This window comes from Calliphora vicina, chromosome 2 (genome assembly GCF_958450345.1).
Source record: "Calliphora vicina chromosome 2, idCalVici1.1, whole genome shotgun sequence".
Taxonomy (NCBI): Eukaryota; Metazoa; Arthropoda; class Insecta; order Diptera; family Calliphoridae; genus Calliphora; species Calliphora vicina.
Genome location: NC_088781.1, coordinates 133,724,197 through 133,744,201, shown reverse-complemented (window position 1 = coordinate 133,744,201; position 20,005 = coordinate 133,724,197). Strand labels below are relative to the sequence as shown.

At 28.9% G+C, this 20,005-nt stretch overlaps 3 protein-coding genes across 4 annotated transcripts; all 3 read right to left on the bottom strand.

Moving 5' to 3' along the window:
- Nucleotides 1-910: 910 nt before the first annotated feature.
- Nucleotides 911-10,582, bottom strand: LOC135951568 (defense protein l(2)34Fc-like). The gene is made up of 3 exons (XM_065501241.1): nt 10,459-10,582; nt 1,311-1,631; nt 911-1,239 (listed from the first exon to the last, which is right to left on the bottom strand). Exons 2-3 carry the CDS (start codon nt 1,620-1,622, stop codon nt 1,072-1,074), a joined length of 480 nt encoding a protein of 159 aa, XP_065357313.1. The 5' UTR covers nt 1,623-1,631; nt 10,459-10,582; the 3' UTR covers nt 911-1,071.
- Nucleotides 10,583-13,789: 3,207 nt separating this feature from the next.
- On the bottom strand, nt 13,790-15,724 carry LOC135951129 (uncharacterized). 2 transcript variants are annotated; one of them, XM_065500714.1, is made up of 4 exons: nt 15,557-15,724; nt 15,236-15,404; nt 14,087-15,139; nt 13,790-14,024 (listed from the first exon to the last, which is right to left on the bottom strand). In XM_065500714.1, the coding sequence occupies exons 1-4, from the start codon at nt 15,580-15,582 to the stop codon at nt 13,935-13,937; spliced, it is 1,338 nt and encodes a 445-aa protein (XP_065356786.1). In that variant the 5' UTR covers nt 15,583-15,724; the 3' UTR covers nt 13,790-13,934. The 2 variants fall into 2 exon arrangements, with proteins under 2 accessions (XP_065356786.1, XP_065356785.1); XM_065500713.1 differs by having other exon boundaries at nt 14,087-15,404; nt 15,557-15,718.
- A 1,477-nt stretch (nt 15,725-17,201) lies between these two features.
- l(2)34Fd (lethal (2) 34Fd) lies at nt 17,202-19,926 on the bottom strand. Its single transcript, XM_065501906.1, has 5 exons — nt 19,631-19,926; nt 19,152-19,553; nt 18,667-19,092; nt 18,309-18,604; nt 17,202-18,245 (listed from the first exon to the last, which is right to left on the bottom strand). Exons 1-5 carry the CDS (start codon nt 19,694-19,696, stop codon nt 17,309-17,311), a joined length of 2,127 nt encoding a protein of 708 aa, XP_065357978.1. The 5' UTR covers nt 19,697-19,926; the 3' UTR covers nt 17,202-17,308.
- Nucleotides 19,927-20,005: the final 79 nt, after the last annotated feature.

Sequence of the window (20,005 nt, the reverse complement as noted above, 5' to 3'; positions counted from 1 at the left end):
TAGTCCAATTTTAGCATCAATCGTAGATCTTTGTATTGTCCTATTTAATCTTCAATCCTAGGCCTTCTTATAGTCCAGTTTCAGTTTCAATCGTAGCTCTTTATAAAGTTAAATTTCAGCTTCAATTATAGGTCTTTATAAAGTCCAATTTCAGTTTCAATCGTTGCTCTTTTTATGGCCCAATTTAATCTTGATATAGTCCAATTTCAGCTTCAATCGTTGGCCTTTATACTGTCTAATTTTAGATTTAATCGTAGATCTTTATAAAGTTCAATTTCAGCTTCAATCATAGGTCTTTATAAAGTCCAATTTCAGTTTCAATCATTGCTCTTTTTATGGTCCAATTTAATCTTGAATCCTAGGCCTTTATATATTCCAATTTCGGCTTCAATCGTAGGTCTATTGTCCAATTTTAGCTTCAGTCGTAGATCTTTATATTGTCCAATTTTAGCTTCAATTGTAGAGGATTTTTAAAGTAAAATTTCAACTTCAATCATAGATCTTTATATTGTCGAATTGAATATTCAATCGTAGGGGTTTAGAAGGTCCAATTTCGGCTTCAATAGTAGGTTAAATTTCAGCTTCAATCATAGGTCTTTATAAAGTCCAATTTCAGCTTCAATCGTAGATCTTTATATTGTCCAATCGTAGAGGTTTTTTAAAGTAAAATTTCAGGTTCAATCATAGATCATTATATTGTCCAATTTTAGCTTCAATCGTAGGGGTTTATAAAGTCCAATTTCAGCTTCAATCATAGATCTTTATATTGTCGAATTTAATATTCAATCATAGGTCTTTATATAACACAATTTTATCATCAGACGTAGGTCTTTATATTGTCAAATTTTGTCATCAATCTTTGTATAGTTTGTAGTACCTTCTTTAAAGCTACTAACTAAATTAAACTAAATTCTTCTTTCTTTTTTGTAATGCCAAAGTTAATCCATTTAGAAAAAAAATTAGTTTTTATTAACAATTTATCACATAATTTCGAAATACGAATAAAATACATTTTTGTTACAAGTGCGTTTTGAAATACAAAACACACCACAATTAAAAAAAATAATACAATTATTGTACAGTAACTTCCTTGATGACCTTACGGATCCAGTAGGTGCCACCATCCTTGGCAACAGTGGCGACAAATTTAACAGCACCCTGATAATCGGCAGGGGCAATCCATTGGAATTCTACACTAGTAATGGGTTTCTTGTTCAATTGAACATGGGTTAAGGTATCCTGCAAAAGAAAATAATTATAAAAATTAATATATTTTTTTAAAATTAATATATGTTTTTAAAGCTACTTACCCCAGCTGCTGAGCATTTTAAAAGTTGTGATTTATTGGTCTCAATAACCTTGAACGTACCCACGGGATGTTCTTTAGCATCTTGTGCTTGCATAGCGAAACCCAAAAATTCACCACCACCCAAAGTCAAAGTGATTTTATCGCCAGCCTTGACAGCATTGCCACCCGAAAAACTATAGGGCACTTGACTGGACTGGGGCTCAACATGATGTTCGGGGGTCAGACCATTTTTACACACTGCCTGTGGGGCTCCAGCTGAGTTACCCAACACAGGAACAGCCAAACACAAGGCAATTACCATAAAACGAAACATGTTTATTGGCTGTAAAGTTAAAATGATAATAAATTTAAATAAATTATTTATTTTATATACACAAATAAATATTGAAATAAACAAACAAGTTTCTATACTAGACCCCGGGTCATTAGCATACATACTTTTTTTTTTTATTCATATTACAATTGCATGGCATTAATTATTGTGACTTTTCTGTTAAACAATTTTTTTTCTAATTGTTAGTATTTGTTTGTTATTGGCTGTTTGCATGTTTAATTCTTTTTTAAACAAAAAAAAATATGTTTAGTTTCATTTATTTTATGTTTTTAAATGATTAACCTTGGTTTGAAATAAAAAAAAAACAGAAAAATTTAGTTGTCAGTTTAAGCTATTGGCCTGGCTTTCTGTACCTATGCAATTTTATGCAATTACGGTGGAGCAAATTATATTTCAAATATATTCAAACATATTAAACAAATTTTCTACAAATTGGGTAAAGTACTTAATTAAGGCTAAATAAAAGTGAGCTCTGATCGTATGTCTTTATATAGCCCAATTTCAGTTTTTATTGTAGGTTTTTATAAAGTCCAATTCAATCTTTATCCTAGGCCTTTATATAGTCCAATTTCAGCTTCAATCGTAGGTCTTTATAAAGTCCAATTTCAGTTTCAATTGTAGCTCTTTATATGGTCCAATTTAATCTTGAATACTAGGCCTTTATATAGTCCAATTTCAGCTTCAATCATAAGTCTTTACATAGTCCACTTTCAGCTTTAATCATAGGTTTTATATAGTCCAATTTAATCTTCAAAACTAGGTCTTTATAAAGTCCAATTGCAGTTTCAATTGAAGGTCTTTATATAGTCCAGTTTCAGCTTAAATCGTAGGTCTTTACATAGTCCAATTTCAGTTTCAATCGTAGATCTGTACAAAGTCCAATTTTAGCTTTAATCATAGGTCAAATCAAATTGGACTATATAAAGTCCAATTTAATCTTCAAAACTAGGCCTTTATAAAGTTCAATTTCGGTTTCAATCGTAATTCTTTACAAAGTCTAATTCTAGCATCAATTGCAGGTCTTTCTATGGTCATATTTCAGCTTCGATCGTATGTCTTTATAAAGTCCAATTTCAGCTAAAATCGTAGGTCTATATATAGTCCAATTTCAGCTTCAATAGGTGGTCTTTATAAAGTTCCGTTTCGGTTTCAATCGTAGGTCTTTACAAAATCCAATTCTAGCATCCAAGGTTTCAATTTTAGCTTCAATCGTAGTTCTTTATATAGTCCAATTTAATCTTTAAAACTCCTCCTTTATAATGTTCAATTTTAGCTTCAATCGTAGTTCTTTATATGGTCCAATTTTAGCATCCATTGCAGGTCTTTATGAAGTCCAATTTCAGCTTCAATCGAAGGTTTATATAGGACTTTATAAAGTCCAATTTCAGCTTCAATAATAGGTCTTCTATAGTCCAATTTAATCTTCAATCGTAGGTCTTTATATAGTCATATTTAAGCATCCACTGTAGGTATTTATATAGCCATATTTTAGAGTTAATCGTTAGTCTTTATATAGTCCAATATTATAATCAATCGCAAGTATATTTATAGCCCAATTTCAGCTTCAATCGTAGGCCTTTGTAGACTTAAATTTTATCGTCATTGTATAGTCCAATTTCAACTCAATTGTAGGCTTTATCTCCATTGTATAGTCCAATTTCAGCTTCAATTGTATGTTTTTATATAGTCCAATTTTATTAGAAACTATAGTTGAGCGCCCGTTAGCATTTACTAATGTAGTTCTTCAAGTTTCTCCAACCCACATACACCTGCCTGTTCTTATTTATTTGCAAATAAAATATGTAAATTTGTACTGCATACTTTTTTTACTACAGTTGACTGGACTCAAAAAAAAAATCCGAGTTTTAACCAGAATTTTTGATTTTTTTTTCTTTAAAACCCATCTCTTCGAATCGAATAAAATAAATCAGCCAAATCGCTCCAGCCGTTCTCACGTGATGCCATTACATACATGGACCATTTCATTTTTATATATATAGACAGTAAGTGAGCTATATTCGGCTGTGCCGAATCTTATATACCCTTCACCAAATTATACATAAAAATATTTTTATTTAAACAAAATTAAATTTTTTTTAAAAAAATTTTAAAAATAGTTTTTTCCAAATTTTTTTTTTAATTTTTTAAAAAAAAATTAAAAAATATTTTTCCCGATTTTGAGGTCCATTGTAGATCCAACTTACTATAGCCTTATATACATCGTTGCAATGGTCTTTGAAATATCTATCATTAGATGTCTATATTAATGACTTAGTAATTCAGATATAGATCAAAAATAGGGCAAAAATCGAGGTTGTCCCGGTTTTTTCCTTATATCTCAGCCATTTTTGTCGATTTTAATTAAATAGCAACCCAGCCGGAAGAATTCCCGACATAATCATGTATTTAATTTATTTGGGGGCTACGGAAAGTTGATTTCAACATACAGACGGACATGGCTATATAGGCTTCGCTATCTATAACGATCCATAATATATGTATATACTTTGTAGGGTCGCAAATGAAAAATGTAAAAATTACAAACGGAATGACAAACTTATATATACCCTTGCCTATTGGCGTAGATAGGGGAGGGCTGGGGTGGTCAAAGCCCCCCCAGACTCGCATTATTATATTCTCAATAAATCCTAATGTGACGTTTGTTAAACAAAATTTTTAAAAAATTTGAAAATGGAGTTTTGATGCTACCGTTAAAAAATACATTTTTTTTGGTAATACCTGCAAATATGTTATTCTACGAAGACAAAAACTCATATATTTATTTTAATATTCCTCAAGATATGTTAATTGTGTTGCGTTCAGAATTCGCATTTTTATTTTTTTGGAGAACTCTAATGTACAGAAATTTTTCATATAAGTTGTTCTTGGTTTTCTAAAATGTATTGAAATATCTTTAAAGTAAGTTGGAGTGATTTTCAAATGTTCGAGTAACCGATTAACAGAATTCTTAAACATATTTGGTATTTGTTATCTCTTAATTTTGGGTTAAGTCTGTGTATTCTAACATTTAAGTAACCGAATATGTTTAAATTGGCATAGGAATGATACTCATATTTATTTCAATAAACTGAGTAACCAAATATAGATAAATCGAGTAACCGATTAAAAGAATTTATAAATCAAAAACGGGTAAAATTATGACACTACAACTTTTATTATTTGATGAAATGATAGTTAAGTAAGTTTATGTTGGTTGGTTGGTTGGTTTACGTGGTAGTTCACTACGTGCGAACAATCAAGTAGAGTCGAAGGGACCCCGTTTTGATGAGACCACACCACTCGTCAGATGTATTGTCGTTTACATCGCAATGTAACTAAAAAGTGCTAGCTAGACCCAACCTGTAGCTGTGAGATATCTTAGTAGGTCATTGAGTTTAGACCCGGCTACCTCACCAAGGTTGGTCAATGTATAGTTGCCCATGAATTTATGACTCTTGACACTCAGAGCTGGGCATTCGCAGAGAAGGTGGGAAGTCGTTTCCTCCTTTTCCCTATCCTTACAACTGCGGCAATGGTCGTTAAAGGGGAGTCCCAGGCGATTTGCGTGCTTGCCTAACGCCCAATGTCCCGTTAATACTGCCATCAACCTAGATATATCCCTTCTATTCCGGGTTATCAGTTGCATAGTGCGTTTTTCGTTAAAAGATGGCCACATCAACTTGGCTACCCTACATGTGTCTAAATTACGCCATCTATTCTCAGCCTTTGTAAGAAAATGTCTGAAGATGATACCTTTAATAGTCCCCAGTGGAATTGCTACTGAGACCGCATTGGAGATATCTAAGGCAGATCCCAGTTTATGTGAGTAACAAGTTTATGTGAGTAACAGGGTTTTAAAGTAACCGATTATTGAACTACTCAATTATCTAAGTAACCATTATAGCAAATCTTAGAATCTATTTAATTATTTTATTTAAAAATAAATTCGTACATTTCGTCCCACGGTATCAGTTGCAAATTTAGGTGTAGGTTTTATTTATTTATTTTATTTATCTGATATCAGCATTTATTTGTTTTTATTTTCAACATTTTAACCATACATGACAATTTCGAAAACCATAAAATAATCAAGGTTATTTATTGTAAAACAACATTACATGAATAAAAAAAAAACTAAAGAATGACATTAAAATCTCATTTTTTTGTATAATGTTTAACGAACCCAAACTACTACTATAACTTGCTATAGCCAGGTGTTTGCCGTACAATCCCCTCTGCTATTCCTAATTGATTCTAATGAAAGAGATCTATTCAACAAAATGTTAAAGTGCTTAAAGCTATTAAGTCATTTGAAACAGAAACAAATAATTAAGACTGGTTTTGTTTTCAAGCCAAAGGAAAAAAACTTATAGTCACGATTGATTGTCCGACAAATGAGCGTAATAGTACCTAAATCTTAAACGTTTTGTTATTTTTTTTTATTTAAATTTACTTTTGTTTTTGCATAATTAAACCGGTATAAATTATTTGTTTAAACACACTTTTCTACACGTAATAGAGAATTTTGTTGTATTAATTATTTGTTAAATAATTTATAGCATAATTAAAACTTTTTTTTATTGTGTAGGAAAGTTTAAGAGAAAATTAAGCTTCCTTATAGGAAATAATTTGATTTTTTAAATGTTTTAAGATTTTACTTAAATGTCATTAAATGAATTAATTGAAAAATAAGTTTAATATCATAACAATGTACTTAAGTATTTAATTAGAGTAGAAATGATCAATTTAAATGGCATTTAAACAGATTTTGTAATTAGTTAAGTAATGTTTACATTTAACTTGGATAATTCACAGTAATTGATATTTGTTTTTGACATTTCGTTAGTAAACAATAGCGGTTATCGGTTCTCATTTAAAACTGAAAATTTAGTGACAAATTATTGTAAAATTGTATAAGATTTCATAAGTAAACTTCATCTGAAACTTAAACTTTAACCTTGAACTAATGATTAATTAATCAAAATCATTTGTATTTTATGTCAAATTTTATTTTAAAAAATCTAAGATTTTTTTTTTTGTTTTATTAATAATTCAATATCTATAAAACCTTTTATTATAGCAATTATACACACAAAAACAAATCAAAAATATTAATTTTATTAGGCAACTAAAAAATCACGAGAGTTTTTTTTTTAATCTGTTGTGTATTAAGCAGATCCCACACAAAAATTAACATAAAACTTGTTCACAGCAAAAAAATACAAACCAAAATATCATTAAGCTAATGCTAGCAAATAAGTTAGTAACTGAAAAAATGAGCTTTTAGCTTAGATTTTAGTTTAAAGGTTGCTTGCAACTGAAATCTTGTCTGTCAAGATTTTATTTGAATAAGAAATAGGTAAAAACTTGCAGACTTTGTTATTCTTTGGTTTTAAGCCAATTAGTCTAGACACGTTTTTGAATAAAATAATTATTGTTTTTTGTTTGTTTATAAAAAGCTACTAAACTACTGGTCTAATTTAAACTAAACTTGTTAATGTTATTAAATTTAAATACTGGATTAATAGAGTGCACCAAAGTTGCCCTCATTAGATGTAAGGAACTTTTTGAGGCTAAAATTTTTCTATATAAAGACCTAGAATTTAAGCTATAATTTCTCCATATATAGACCAAAGATTAATAGTAAAATTTCTCTATATAAATACCTAGATTAATGGTAAAATTTCTCTATATAAAAACCTAGGATTTAAGCTAAAATTTCTTTCTCCATATAAAGGTAACCCTCTGTCTATACTTGACAAATATTTATTACAACAATTAATGACGTTTGTTGTCAAGACAAAGTTGTCTGTGCAAAAGCACCAACAATTTTGTCATAACGATAATTTTTTATCATGACAACGATTTTGACGTTTATCATGATAAGGGGGTAAAATTTCCTTTATTCTATTTCTGTAAAACTGTTGAGTTAAATAGATGATATTAACAAGCGACACTTACATCGACACAAAAGAGTGCTGATGAGCTGGTGGTGGCTAACCCCGAAAATGCATACCATTCTGCCGTGTGTCTAAATATAACTTTTTCAGTATTCTTTAGAATTATGAAAATTTAATAAAATAAATTGAATTTCTAAGGAAATCAATTTAATGAACTTGAGCCTAAATAATTAATAATATTAATCAGGAAAAACGTTCGACAAAATAACCACTAATATTAAGTAAAATTTCTCTATATAAAGGCCTACAATTAAAGCTAAAATGTTTTTATATAAAGACCTGCGATTGAATTTAAAATTTCTCTATATAAAGACCTACGATTAAAGCTAAAATGATTCTATATAGAGACTCGCTATTGAAGCTAAAATTTCTCTATATAAAGACCTACGATTAAAGCTAAATTGATTCTATATAAAGACACGCGATTGAAGCTAAAATTTCTCTATATAAAGACCTACGATTAAAAATAAAATTTCTCAATATAAAGGCCAACGAATAAAGCTAAAATATCTCAATATGAAGACCTACGATTAAGGTTAAAATTTCTTTATATAAATACCTATGATTTTACCTAAAATTTCTCAATAAAAAGGCCTAAAATTTGTCTATATAAAGACCAAAGAATAAAGTTAAAATTTCTCTATTTAAAGACCTGCGATTAAACCTCAAAATTCTCTATATATAGACCAAAGATTAAATCTGAAATGTCTATATAAAAAGACCTGCAATTAAACCTAAAAGTTCTAAATAAAAAGACCTACGATTAAAGCTACAATTTCTCAATATTAAAACCTACGATTAAACCTAAAAGTTCTCCATATAAAGACCTACGATTAAAACTAAAATCTCTATATAAAGACCTACGATTAAAACTAAAATTTTCTATATAAAGACAAAAGAATATGAAGACCTACGATTAAAGTAAAATTCTCTATAAAAAGACCTATGATTAAAGCTAAAATTCTTTATACCTGCGATTAAACCTTAGCTTTTAAAAATATGTCAGATTATACCCTTCAAAATAAAAAGTTTAAATATTGTTATGTAAACAAAATTAATTTTTTTTCCAAAGTTGTTTTTTCATTTTTTGGAAATTTTTTTTTTATCGAATTGTTCTTTAAAATTTTTTTTTAAATTTTAAATTTTTTTGGTTTTTAAAATTTGTTTTAATATTTAGCGAAAAAAAACTTTTGGTGAAAAAAAAAAAATCGGGTGAAAAAATATTTTTTACGATTTTGACCCAGCCAACTTACAATGGTCTTATATACGTCGCGACGCGTCGTTGCAAAGGTCTTTGAAATCTACCAGACGGGCATGGCTTAATCGACTCCGCTATCTATAAGGATCCAGAATATATATACTTTATAGGGTCGCAAAATTATATTGTGGAAATTACAAACGGAATGACAAACTTATATATACCCTTGCCACGAAGGTGAAGGGTATAAAAATAATTAAAACTTTTCAAAAAACCCAAAATGGTCTTTCAAAAAAATAGCAAAAGATCTGAAGGTTTTAATGTTTAATGAATTTGTACAATATTTTAAGAAATTTACGAATTTTTGAGCATTTTATATTGAACGGTATAAATTTTATTTAAATTAATGATGTAAAAATACTTCAATTGTTGTGTTCAAGAATTGTTGAACTTGTTTTAACTATCACCTTATTGATCTTTTTGTTCACACATTTTTGTTTACAAAATATACTTTCTTTTAGCACTTATTAAATAATTTGTACTTTTGCGTTCTAAATAATAAAAAAACTTAATGATAAATACCATAGAGTTCTTCTTCTAAATTATGAATTTTAAAATATGCAATTTTGAAAAGAGAACTAAAAAGTGCAACATTTTGACAAGAAAGTGACAAAATTCTTTAAAGTTTTATTAAAATAAGACGACTTCTTACCACCCGGTTGAGATACTGAATATCTTGAGTTTGAAAAAAAAAATTTTATTTATAAACTAAAAAAATCTTTTCATACACGGGAATTCCTAGTTGAAAAAAAAATAATAATTTAAACTGAGACTCAGAAAATTATGTCGAATTTGAGAATTTTTAAAAACTTGTAACAAGGGGTGAGTAAGTTTTATAACTCTATACTGAATTTTGTAAAAACCTAGGATATTCAAAAGTTATTCCTGAAACATCAACAACAATTTAGCTTTAACTTTTTTTAGAATTTCTCAGTCTAATGGAGTTTAGGTTTACAAAAGCTAACAAATGTATAGAACCTGATAATAAATCCACCAACAACTTCAAAAAACAGCTATAATTTTTTTTAAATCGAAAATTTATACAAGTTTTATTAAACTAGTTTTAAAACTTAAACACGCATTTAAATTAACTATAGGATTAAATATAGTTTATGTCTTGTTTTTTTTTGCGCATTTTCCCTTGAAACTTTTTACACAGTTTCTTTTTTATTTATTTATTTGTTTAAATTTACCTATAAAACCGAATAAATTATTTGAAATGCGTACAACTATTTAAATATTTAATAGTTTTTTCCGCATCGTTGAATAGAAAAAAAGAGTTCTTTAGTTTTCAAGGAATCTGCTTTAAACTTTAAACCATTCATTATTTATTAATTTATTATAATTAGCAAACAAAAAAAAAAAAAATAACAAGTTTTCCAAATCGCCAAAAACAATAAAACAATTGAATTTATTTAGTAGTAACGTCAGACTTCAGTGAACAGTAAAATAACACAATAATTAATCAAAATTTATTTAAATTTTTTTATTAAACTTTAGCATTTAATTAAGATTTTTTTTGTTGGTTTTTTCTCAGAATTTATTTATAGTTGCTTAATTTATCTAAAAGTCTTGTAGTTTATTGTTTTTAAATTACCTTTGTTTTTTTTTAACAATCTTTAAACACCACTTAAATTAAACTAAATTTGTCTTTTAGTTTGTACATTTATTTATACAAAATTCTCAATATTTTCATAAAATTTATAACATTTAGACCATAATTGATTTTTCTATAAACAAATTTAGCTTTCAGTTAGGTTTCAAACAAAAACCGGCTGTTAAAAAAGCTTTTCAATAAGAGACACAATTATTGTGTGTAGAGGAGTAAAAAAGCTATTGTGCGAAAGCCTACAAACAGTGGGCTTGATGATAGAAATATATTTTATACCAAAAATCGATTTTTATTAAAAAATACTCAAATATTTTAAATCGTTAATAAGTTTGTAAATACTGGGATTTTAAGGAAAACTAGCTCGATCTGTGATCACTCATATTTCATACCAAAAATCGATTTATTTATAAAAAAACTCAAATATCTTAAATCGTTAATAACTTTGTAAATACTGCGATTTTAAGGAAACTAAGCTCAATCTGTAGTCACTTATATTTTATACCAAAAATCGATTATTGGTATAAAAAAACTAGAAAAATACAAATGTTTGGCTGTTTAAAAAACTTAACGAAACTTTGTTTTTTGAACTGAGTTAAAAAAATATGTTATATTTATATTGGTTTAAATTGGCTTAAGTTCTTTTAAATTTTAAAGAAAATTTTAATTTTTGGCCATTTTAAAAACTTAACGAAATTTTATTACCTAAACCAAAAATTTATAACGAACGATTTTGTTATATTCGTTTAGCATTAATCAGCCTTTGTTTAAATCTAGAAAAAAAAAGATTTTTGCCAAACTAAAAAAGTGAACGAAACTTTTTTTTTAAACCATAAATTTTTAACTAAAGATTTTGTTATATTTGTTTAAAATTAATAATCATTTATTTAAATCTAGACAAATTTTAAATTTTGGGTGATTTAAAAAAACTTAACGAAACTTTATTTTCTAAACAATAAATATTCAACGAAAGATTTTATTATATTCTTTAAGCATTGATTAGCTTTTTTTAAATCTAGAAAAAATTCGAATTTTGTCCATATAAAAAACTTAACGAAACTTTATTTTCTACACCAAAAATATTTAACGAAAGTTTTTATTAAATTCGTTAAGCATTGATTAGCCTTTATTTAAATCTAGAAAAAAAGTTGAATTTTGTCGATTTAAAAAACTTAACGAAACTTTATTTTCTAAACCAAAAATATTTAACGAAAGATTTTATTATATTCTTTGAGCATTGATTAACTTTTATTAAAATCTAGAAAAAAATCGATTTTTGTCAAACTAGAAAACTTAACGAAACTTTATTTTGTACACCAAAAATATTTAACGAAAGATTTTGTTATAATTGTTTAAAATTAACAATCATTTATTTAAATCTAGAAAAAATTTTGAATTTTGTCGATTTAAAAAACTTAACGAAACTTTATTTTTTAAACCAAAAATATTTAACGAAAGATTTTATTACATTCGTTAAGCATTGATTAGCTTTTATTTAAATCTAGAAAAAAAAATCGATTTTTGTCAAACTAAAAAACTTAACGAAACTTTATTTTCTAAACCATAAATATTTAACGAAAGATTTTGTTATATTTGTTTAAAATTAATAATCATTTATTTAAATCTAGAAAAAATTCGAATTTTGTCCATATAAAAAACTTAACGAAACTTTATTTTCTACACCAAAAATATTTAACGAAAGTTTTTATTAAATTCGTTAAGCATTGATTAGCCTTTATTTAAATCTAGAAAAAAAGTTGAATTTTGTCGATTTAAAAAACTTAACGAAACTTTATTTTCTAAACCAAAAATATTTAACGAAAGATTTTATTATATTCTTTGAGCATTGATTAGCTTTTATTAAAATCTAGAAAAAAATCGATTTTTGTCATACTAAAAAACTTAACGAAACTTTATTTTCTACACAAAAAATATTTAACGAAAGATTTTGTTATATTTGTTTAAAATTAATAATCATTTATTTAAATCTAGAAAAATTTAAATTTTGGGCGATTTAAAAAAACTTAACGAAACTTTATTATTTAAACCATAAATATTTAACGAACGATTTTATTATATTCGTTAAGTATTGATTAGCCATTATTTAAATTTGGAAAAAAAAATCGAATTTTGTTCATATCAAAAACTTAACGAAACTTTATTTTCTAAACCATAAATATTTAACGAAAGATTTTGTTATATTTGTTTAAAATTAATAATCATTTATTTAAATCAAGAAAAATTAAAATTTTGGACGATTTATACAACTTAACGAAACTTTATTTTCTAAACCATAAATATTTAACGAAAGATTTTGTTCCATTCGTTTAGCTTTAATCAGCTTTTATTTAAATCTAGAAAAAAATCGATTTTTGTCAAACTAAAAAACTTAACGAAACTTTATTTTCTACACCAAAAATATTTAACGAACGATTTTGTTATATTTGTTTAAAATTAGTAATCATTTATTTAAATCTAGAAAAATTTAAATTTTGGGCGATTTAAAAAAACTTAACGAAACTTTATTTTTTAAACCATAAATATTTAACGAAAGATTTTATTATATTCGTTTAGCATTAATCCACTTTTATTCAAATCTAGAAAAAAATCGATTTTAGTCAAACTAAAAAACTTAACGAAACTTTATTTTCTGCACCAAAAATATTTAATGAAAGATTTTGTTATATTTGTTTAAAATTAATAACCATTTATTTGAATCTAAAAATATATAAATATTGGGCGATTTAAAAAAACTTAACGAAACTTTATTTTCTAAACCAAAAATATTTAACGAAAGATTTTATTATATTCGTTAAGCATTGATTAGCTTCTATTTAAATCTAGAAAAAAAAATCGATTTTTGTCAAACTAAAAAACTTAACGAAACTTTATTTTCTAAACCAAAAATATTTAACGAAAAATTTTGTTATATTCATTTAGCATTAATCAGCTTTTATTGAAATATAGAAAAAAATATTATGTTAAGCGATTTGAAAAACTTAACGAAAGTTTATTTTTTAAATTGAATTTAAAGAAATATATTTGTTTATCAGATTTTTTTAGTTTCAAATCGACTTATTTTGGATTTTAAAGCAATTCAAAATTTTGTGCAGAATAAAAACTTAAAGAAATTTAGTTTTCTTTATTTAACGACAATTTTTGACACAAATTTAGCTTTGATATGCGATTTATAAATTAGCTTTTTTAGGATTCTAAAAAATTTTAAATTTTGGGTCATTTAAAAAAACTTAACGAAGCCATCAGTCCTGTCACTGTCAGTTGTGAAAGGTCTTTATTACTTAATTAATATTTCAATCGATTTTAGCTTCATTCCAAGCAAACATTTTATTTATTTTTTCACTTTTCTTGTGAAATACATATTTGATTCATATCTCTTTAAATAAAATCAGCTTCATTTTAATAATTTCCCTTCTTTATATGTATTTTAATTCTTCTCAATTCCATTAATTAAACTGACACTCAATACTGCGCAATACTGGCTCTCGTCGATAAAACGAAGAAAATTGCCTTGAATTAGCCTCCTCATAAAGATTCTAAAAAAAATCAAAAAAATGTTTAATTAATGGTTATAATTTCCTGCTAAATAAAGACTTACCAACACTTCCGCTAAAGGCAATAGACTTTCAAAGCTCAAATGGCATTTAGCAGACACCTGCTCCTGCAGCCACTGCTTTTTAAATAGAACATCTTCCTTTTTGGGACAACCCAAAACTTTAATTAACTCCAGCTTGTCATTAATCAAACTTAAACATTTCATTTGCTCATAATCCAACAAACGGCAGTAGTGAAAGGAAAGCGTTAACAAATTTTTAAAATTCTCAAAATTTAGCGAAATTTTATCAAATATTTCCGAAGACCACTGCCAAGACTGGCCATTAATGCAGACATTTTCTCTCATTATGGCATATTGCTCGTCAGACCATTGCTGCAAGGACTCATCTTCTATATAATAACGATCATTTTCAAATTTTAAGTTTTTCAATTGTAAAGATTTAGTTTTGTGAAGACTTAGTTCCAGAAAAAATGTCTCCTCAAAATTCAAAGGCATAAAATTAATCCAATAGAATTGTAGGATTTTCAATTTAGGCAAATTTAAAATGGCTTTTATAAATTTATTATCCTGGCTAAAGGCTGTCAGTCTTAAGGTTTCTAAATTAAGCCAGTAATTACATAATTTCAACATTTGCGGTATGTCCTTTAAATGTTCACATTCCACTATATTTAAGGACTTCAAATGCCTTTTTTCACTTACTGCTATTAGATGATTGGGATCTAAATTACGGCATGATTTCAATTCCAAATTTTCTATTGACTGCAAATCCTGCAAGTGCTCACCCCACAGCCAGCGATTGTCGCCATCCAGTAAACGTAAGGTCTTTAGCTTTTTACAATTTATGGACAATTCCTTTATGGTTTGATCTTGCAAAAACTTGCCTTGCACCTCTAGTTCTTGGAGATTCTTAAAATATTTAACATTTTGCTTGAAATTATCATTGATGAAATATTTCAAATTTTCCATGGGATTTGTGCGTATGCCACTCCATTCTATGTGCTTGAGCAAATCCATATTGAAATAGGTACTAAAACGTGCTCGCTCCACTGCCCGGCCACATAAATAACAAAATTCTGAAATTTCATAGTCTTGCAGCTGCAGTTTGTATTTAAAGGTTAAATAATTATAATGGAAATATTTAAATTTCCGATAATAAATATCGCGTATAATTTGACGAAATAGTTTACAAACTTTGGCTAAAACTAATTGTTCACGCAGGGGGCAAGATTCGAATATGTTATAGAGTATTTCCAAAGGCAGTGAGGTAAAGTTGCTGGCATTTTCATCATCATTGCTATCAGATTTTAAAGCTAATTTGTCGAGTTGAAGGCATAAATCTTGACATTCTTTTGGGGAAGAACTGAAAGTAAAAGAATTATAAAACGACTTTAGAAACTATATTAAAAAGCTATAACAAAAATCGATCGGAATAATAACAATGAAATTGAACCCATTTCGAACATATTTTCTATTCAAAATTGTATTTTTAAATCCTAATTTTGTTTTACTTACTTTTCACTGGAGTCCAATTTTAACATCCTTTAAAAGTTGGCCACTTTGTTACTTCTTATTCCTCCTAAATAAATAATTAAATCACTTTAACATAAAGTTTATTTTAATATTAAACTTATCAAGCAACCTGTTTATGATACCCCAACCAGTCGTTATATTCTTTGTAACGGCCAGTTTTAATAACGAAGATTTTCAAAAGCAATGAGTTTATCTGTTAAAATAAAAAATTGTTGTAAATATTTGTATTTAAACAAATGTTTCATAATGACAGCTGATTTGGCCATTGGCCAGATGTCAAGTTAACAAACGCAAATAGCAAGATATAGGGGAACAATGAAATGAAACATTTTGAATGGAAATCTTGTATATTTCGAGGCATGTTTTAAAAATTTTCACAAAAGTGATTTTAGTTTTCATTTCAAGTGAACCAACTTTTCAAATCGATGTATTCCGATCGGAATGAAATTTGCACCAAGGTTAGTCCTACTGGATAGTTAGGTTAGGTTATAAAGGCAGCTAGTATCAACCAGCTCACTTGGGTACATAAATTGGTCCCTTTGTGTTACCCTAAATGATCATGCTCAGGACCTCAAGAGGTCCTTCACATGTCAGAACTGGGTTCAATGCCGAACCAACCTGTCGCACGAATGAACGATTCCATCTTCCTGACATCCAAAGTAGATAGATCCGCTAGGCCGTGCAAAAACGGACTACCTATTGTCGCAGTCCCAGCCCCTGCTAGGGCAGGGCAAAGGCAGAGGAGATGTTCAATCTCATCCTCGTCTTCATCATGGCAACTCCTATAGAAGTCATTATATGGAGTATTCAGTCTCCTAGCATGTGCTCCTATCAAGCAGTGCCCCGTGAGCACTGATATCAGAGCTCGTAGAGTAGCCCGAGGTAGCCCCGTGAGGGACATTGACCTATAATGGTCAAAATCGGGTAATGTCTCGATATCGAGCAATTTCTCAAATTAGACCATCTGAGTTGAGCAGACTCAAATAATTTACACTGTGTGATTGACTTACAGCAGGATAGCGGTAAACCGACCAAGTGATCGATCTCATCGACTTGAAGACGAGAGCCTCTTTTGCCCAGTTCATCCGCAATAGCATTGCCAGGTACACCAGAGTGACCAGGCACCCAGAATAACTCCAGATTAGAATGTCTTGCCATCTCATTAAGAGATATCCGGCATTCATGTACCAATATGGACGTCGAATAGACGCCAAATAGGGATTTGATAGCAGGCTTACTGTCGTTACAGATTCGGATATTCAGACACAATTTATAACAAAATTGGTCAAGAACTCTCTGTCTTACCTTTCCGACAAATTTTATTAAATACTATGATTGTCTCTACGTATTTTTATTCAATATTTTACTCTGGTAAGAGTAATGAAGTATTTGCTTCTACAACTGTTAGCTGATTGAGGTTTTATATAAAGTTTATTTATCGTTATGGTAATTTATTTTAATCTTTACTATTTGTAAATGAAAATAACCGCAAATTAAAGTTGCGGCATAATTGTATTTTTATTGAAACGCATCATCAAGAAACAGGAGGGTTCCAACAACTACACCTCTTTTATTTTATATTTGCAATAAAGTTGTCGAAACAATCTACAAATAAAACTTTCTTGAATTTATTTTTTTTTATTAAAATACTTTATTTACAAACTAATTTTGCAGAAAAGAAAATGAAAAACACGCAAAAAACTTACAAAACCAAACTACAATTTATTGATTGCACTACTTAAAATTAACTTTTTTCAATTTCAACGACTTTATAGGTCTTATCAATTTCTTGCGCTCCTCACGATGTTGTTTCATTTGATATTCACGTTTGCGCATTTCTTTGGAGGGTGGTTTTCTCATATCAAACGTCATTTGACGATTGCCCAAAGAACGGCCTATAGTTTGTACTTTAGCATTAGTCTCCTCAACTTTAGCCACACGATCCTGCAGGGAAACCTTCATCATGCCTCGCTTTACATTACTCATTTCGGTGGTTGATTCCAAAGAAGTTAATTTAAAATCTCTGGGTTTATTATAAGTTTTAGGTTTTTCTTTGACTTCTTTCATTTCCTCTTCTTCGGCTAGTTCTTCAAATTCTTCTTTTCTTTGTTTTTTAACATCTTTGTAGGCCTTTTTCATTTCTTTGTTAAAGTCTCTTACACCCTCATCATCGGAGGACTCGGGGCCGGAAGAATCCTTATCATCATCATCGCTTTTCTCCAGACCAAACAAATCCTCATCATTATCACTTTCCTCATGGGGTTTGTTCTCATCTTCATGCAGTTCATTAACTCGAGCCACTTCTATGCGCTGCTTAATTTCCTTAAGTTTGGATTTTTCCAAACGATTCAAAACCGGAGCCAAAAGTTTATATTCCTCGGCATTTTTATCGATATTATAGTCAGTATTTTCAAACATAGCCTTGAAACGATTGTCAGCCAATAGATTGGGTACTTGTTTGTTGGCCTGTTTGGCCGAAGGATTTGCTTGTTCATCAATAATTTTGAGAGCCAATTCTTGATTGACTTTAGGTAGTTTGGTATTAAGCTGGAGTCGAGGTTTACGCTCACTTTCGATTTCTTGTCTAATCTTCTCTTTGCGGAAACGTTCAAAGGCGAAGGGATCGACCAGGGCTTTGGCTTTGTGATACAAACGGGCATCAATAAAGAAGCTAAAATAAAAAAATAACAAAATTTAAAGATTTTCTAAAAAACAAATTTAACCTTAAACTTACCCATGCATGTAGGCTTTTAATAAATTGCTGCCTATCAAATGTTCCAGACCCAATTCATCCAATTCCTTTTGTGTTACAAACTGATAATCATCATACATATGTTCTACCACCTCCGATTCAATTTCCTCGGTGAGATTATCCAAGAAAGAGCACCATCTAGGGGCAGGTCCCATGGCGGGCACATAGAATGTCAACATTTTAACATCCTCCTGGGCCAAAAAGAACATGCCGGTTTCAGGTATGGTGCAGAAATCATTGAATGAAGATGTGGATTCTATATAAGCAATTTGTTTGCCCTAAAAGTTAAACAAAAGTTGAAAAATATTTAAACATTTAAATTAAATATAATTTCTCTTACCGTTTGTTCATCCCACAACTTCAACATGGCCTCATCCATGGAGTAAACAGCATTTTGAGTGTTATTAAAGGCCAAACGTTTAACAGGCAATTTATTTAAATGATCTTTTACTAGCAGAGGCTCTTTAGAACGTATATCGTATAGCAAAACATGTCCCGAATTGGTGCCCACCGCCATATGAAGACCGTCTTTATACTTCAAAGCCGATATGGAGGGAAATTCTTTAACACCCGGTAGTTTTATGGCCACATCCAAAGTGGCACATTTTGTTTTAGATCTAGGATCCCAAGCTTCTACGGTGCCCTCTTTTGTACCCACCATAAGCAAGCCATGTTCAGGATTAACATCACAGGTGTTAATGCAAGAGGCCTCCGATTCATAAGGTTGCAAAAATTGTCCCCTTTCCAAATTTAAACGATAGATTTCCTATTTTTTTGATTGATACAGGTTAAAATTGTTTTAAAACTTAAATTTTATATAAATACCTTTGTAGTGCCCACTATAAACATATCACAGGAGGGTTTATGATATTTCATATCTCTACCAAATCTGGGTATTCTCAAACGATAATGCCTGCCATGGGCAGCATGTATTTCCACATAACGATCACATTGCAAAAACACCATTTTACTATAATCATCTCCTATTACCTCAAAAGTGGTAACTTCCGAGTCAAAACATCTTTCAAACTTAATAGACAAATTGGAGACCTCAAAACATTTAACTCGAGGCTTATAGGTGCCCGTGGCTAAAATGTACTGATTATCGGGAGACATGCGTATGGAGGTACATACTCCTGGCATATCAAAATCTTGTATCAACTCTATTTGCCGTCTAGAATCAACCTTTTTCATCAGCTGGGACTTTTTGCGGCGGTCGGTAAGCCACTACAAAAGGAAAAAATTCATATAAAAAGAATTAACTCCCTTAAAAATTTTGCAAAATTATTTAAACAAAAACTTACATCTGGCACCGATTTACCCGCACTAAGATTATATATTTTAACTTCATTTACTTCGTTAACAAACATATTGACATAATTTATATAAAATTATTGAAAAAAATAAAGAATTATTAGTTTATTTATTAAATAAAAAACTTAGTTTTATTCCAAATAAAATAGTAAACACTGATTATTGTGCACTTGCACGTGTGAGTATAGAGAGCAGCCAAGAAGAACTGTCATAACATTAAACTATTGTGAATAATTGTTTATTTTTTTCAACAATAACAAAACACTATTGTGATTGTTGAAATTTTTAGCTGAACAGTTATCGTTATCGACAGTTGACAATGACATCTCTCTGAGTTGCAAAAAAAGAAAAAATAACAACGATAT

Coding starts and splice junctions, on each gene's coding strand:
- LOC135951568 (XM_065501241.1), bottom strand. CDS start 1,622: ATGTTTCGTTTTATGGTAATTGCCTTGTGTTTGGCTGTTCCTGTGTTG. Junction 1,240..1,310: donor TAAAATGCTCAGCAGCTGGG/GTAAGTAGCTTT, acceptor TTTCTTTTGCAG/GATACCTTAACCCATGTTCA.
- LOC135951129 (XM_065500713.1), bottom strand. CDS start 15,582: ATGTTAAAATTGGACTCCAGTGAAAA. Junction 15,405..15,556: donor AAATTGGACTCCAGTGAAAA/GTAAGTAAAACA, acceptor TTTTACTTTCAG/TTCTTCCCCAAAAGAATGTC. Junction 14,025..14,086: donor TGCCTTTAGCGGAAGTGTTG/GTAAGTCTTTAT, acceptor GATTTTTTTTAG/AATCTTTATGAGGAGGCTAA.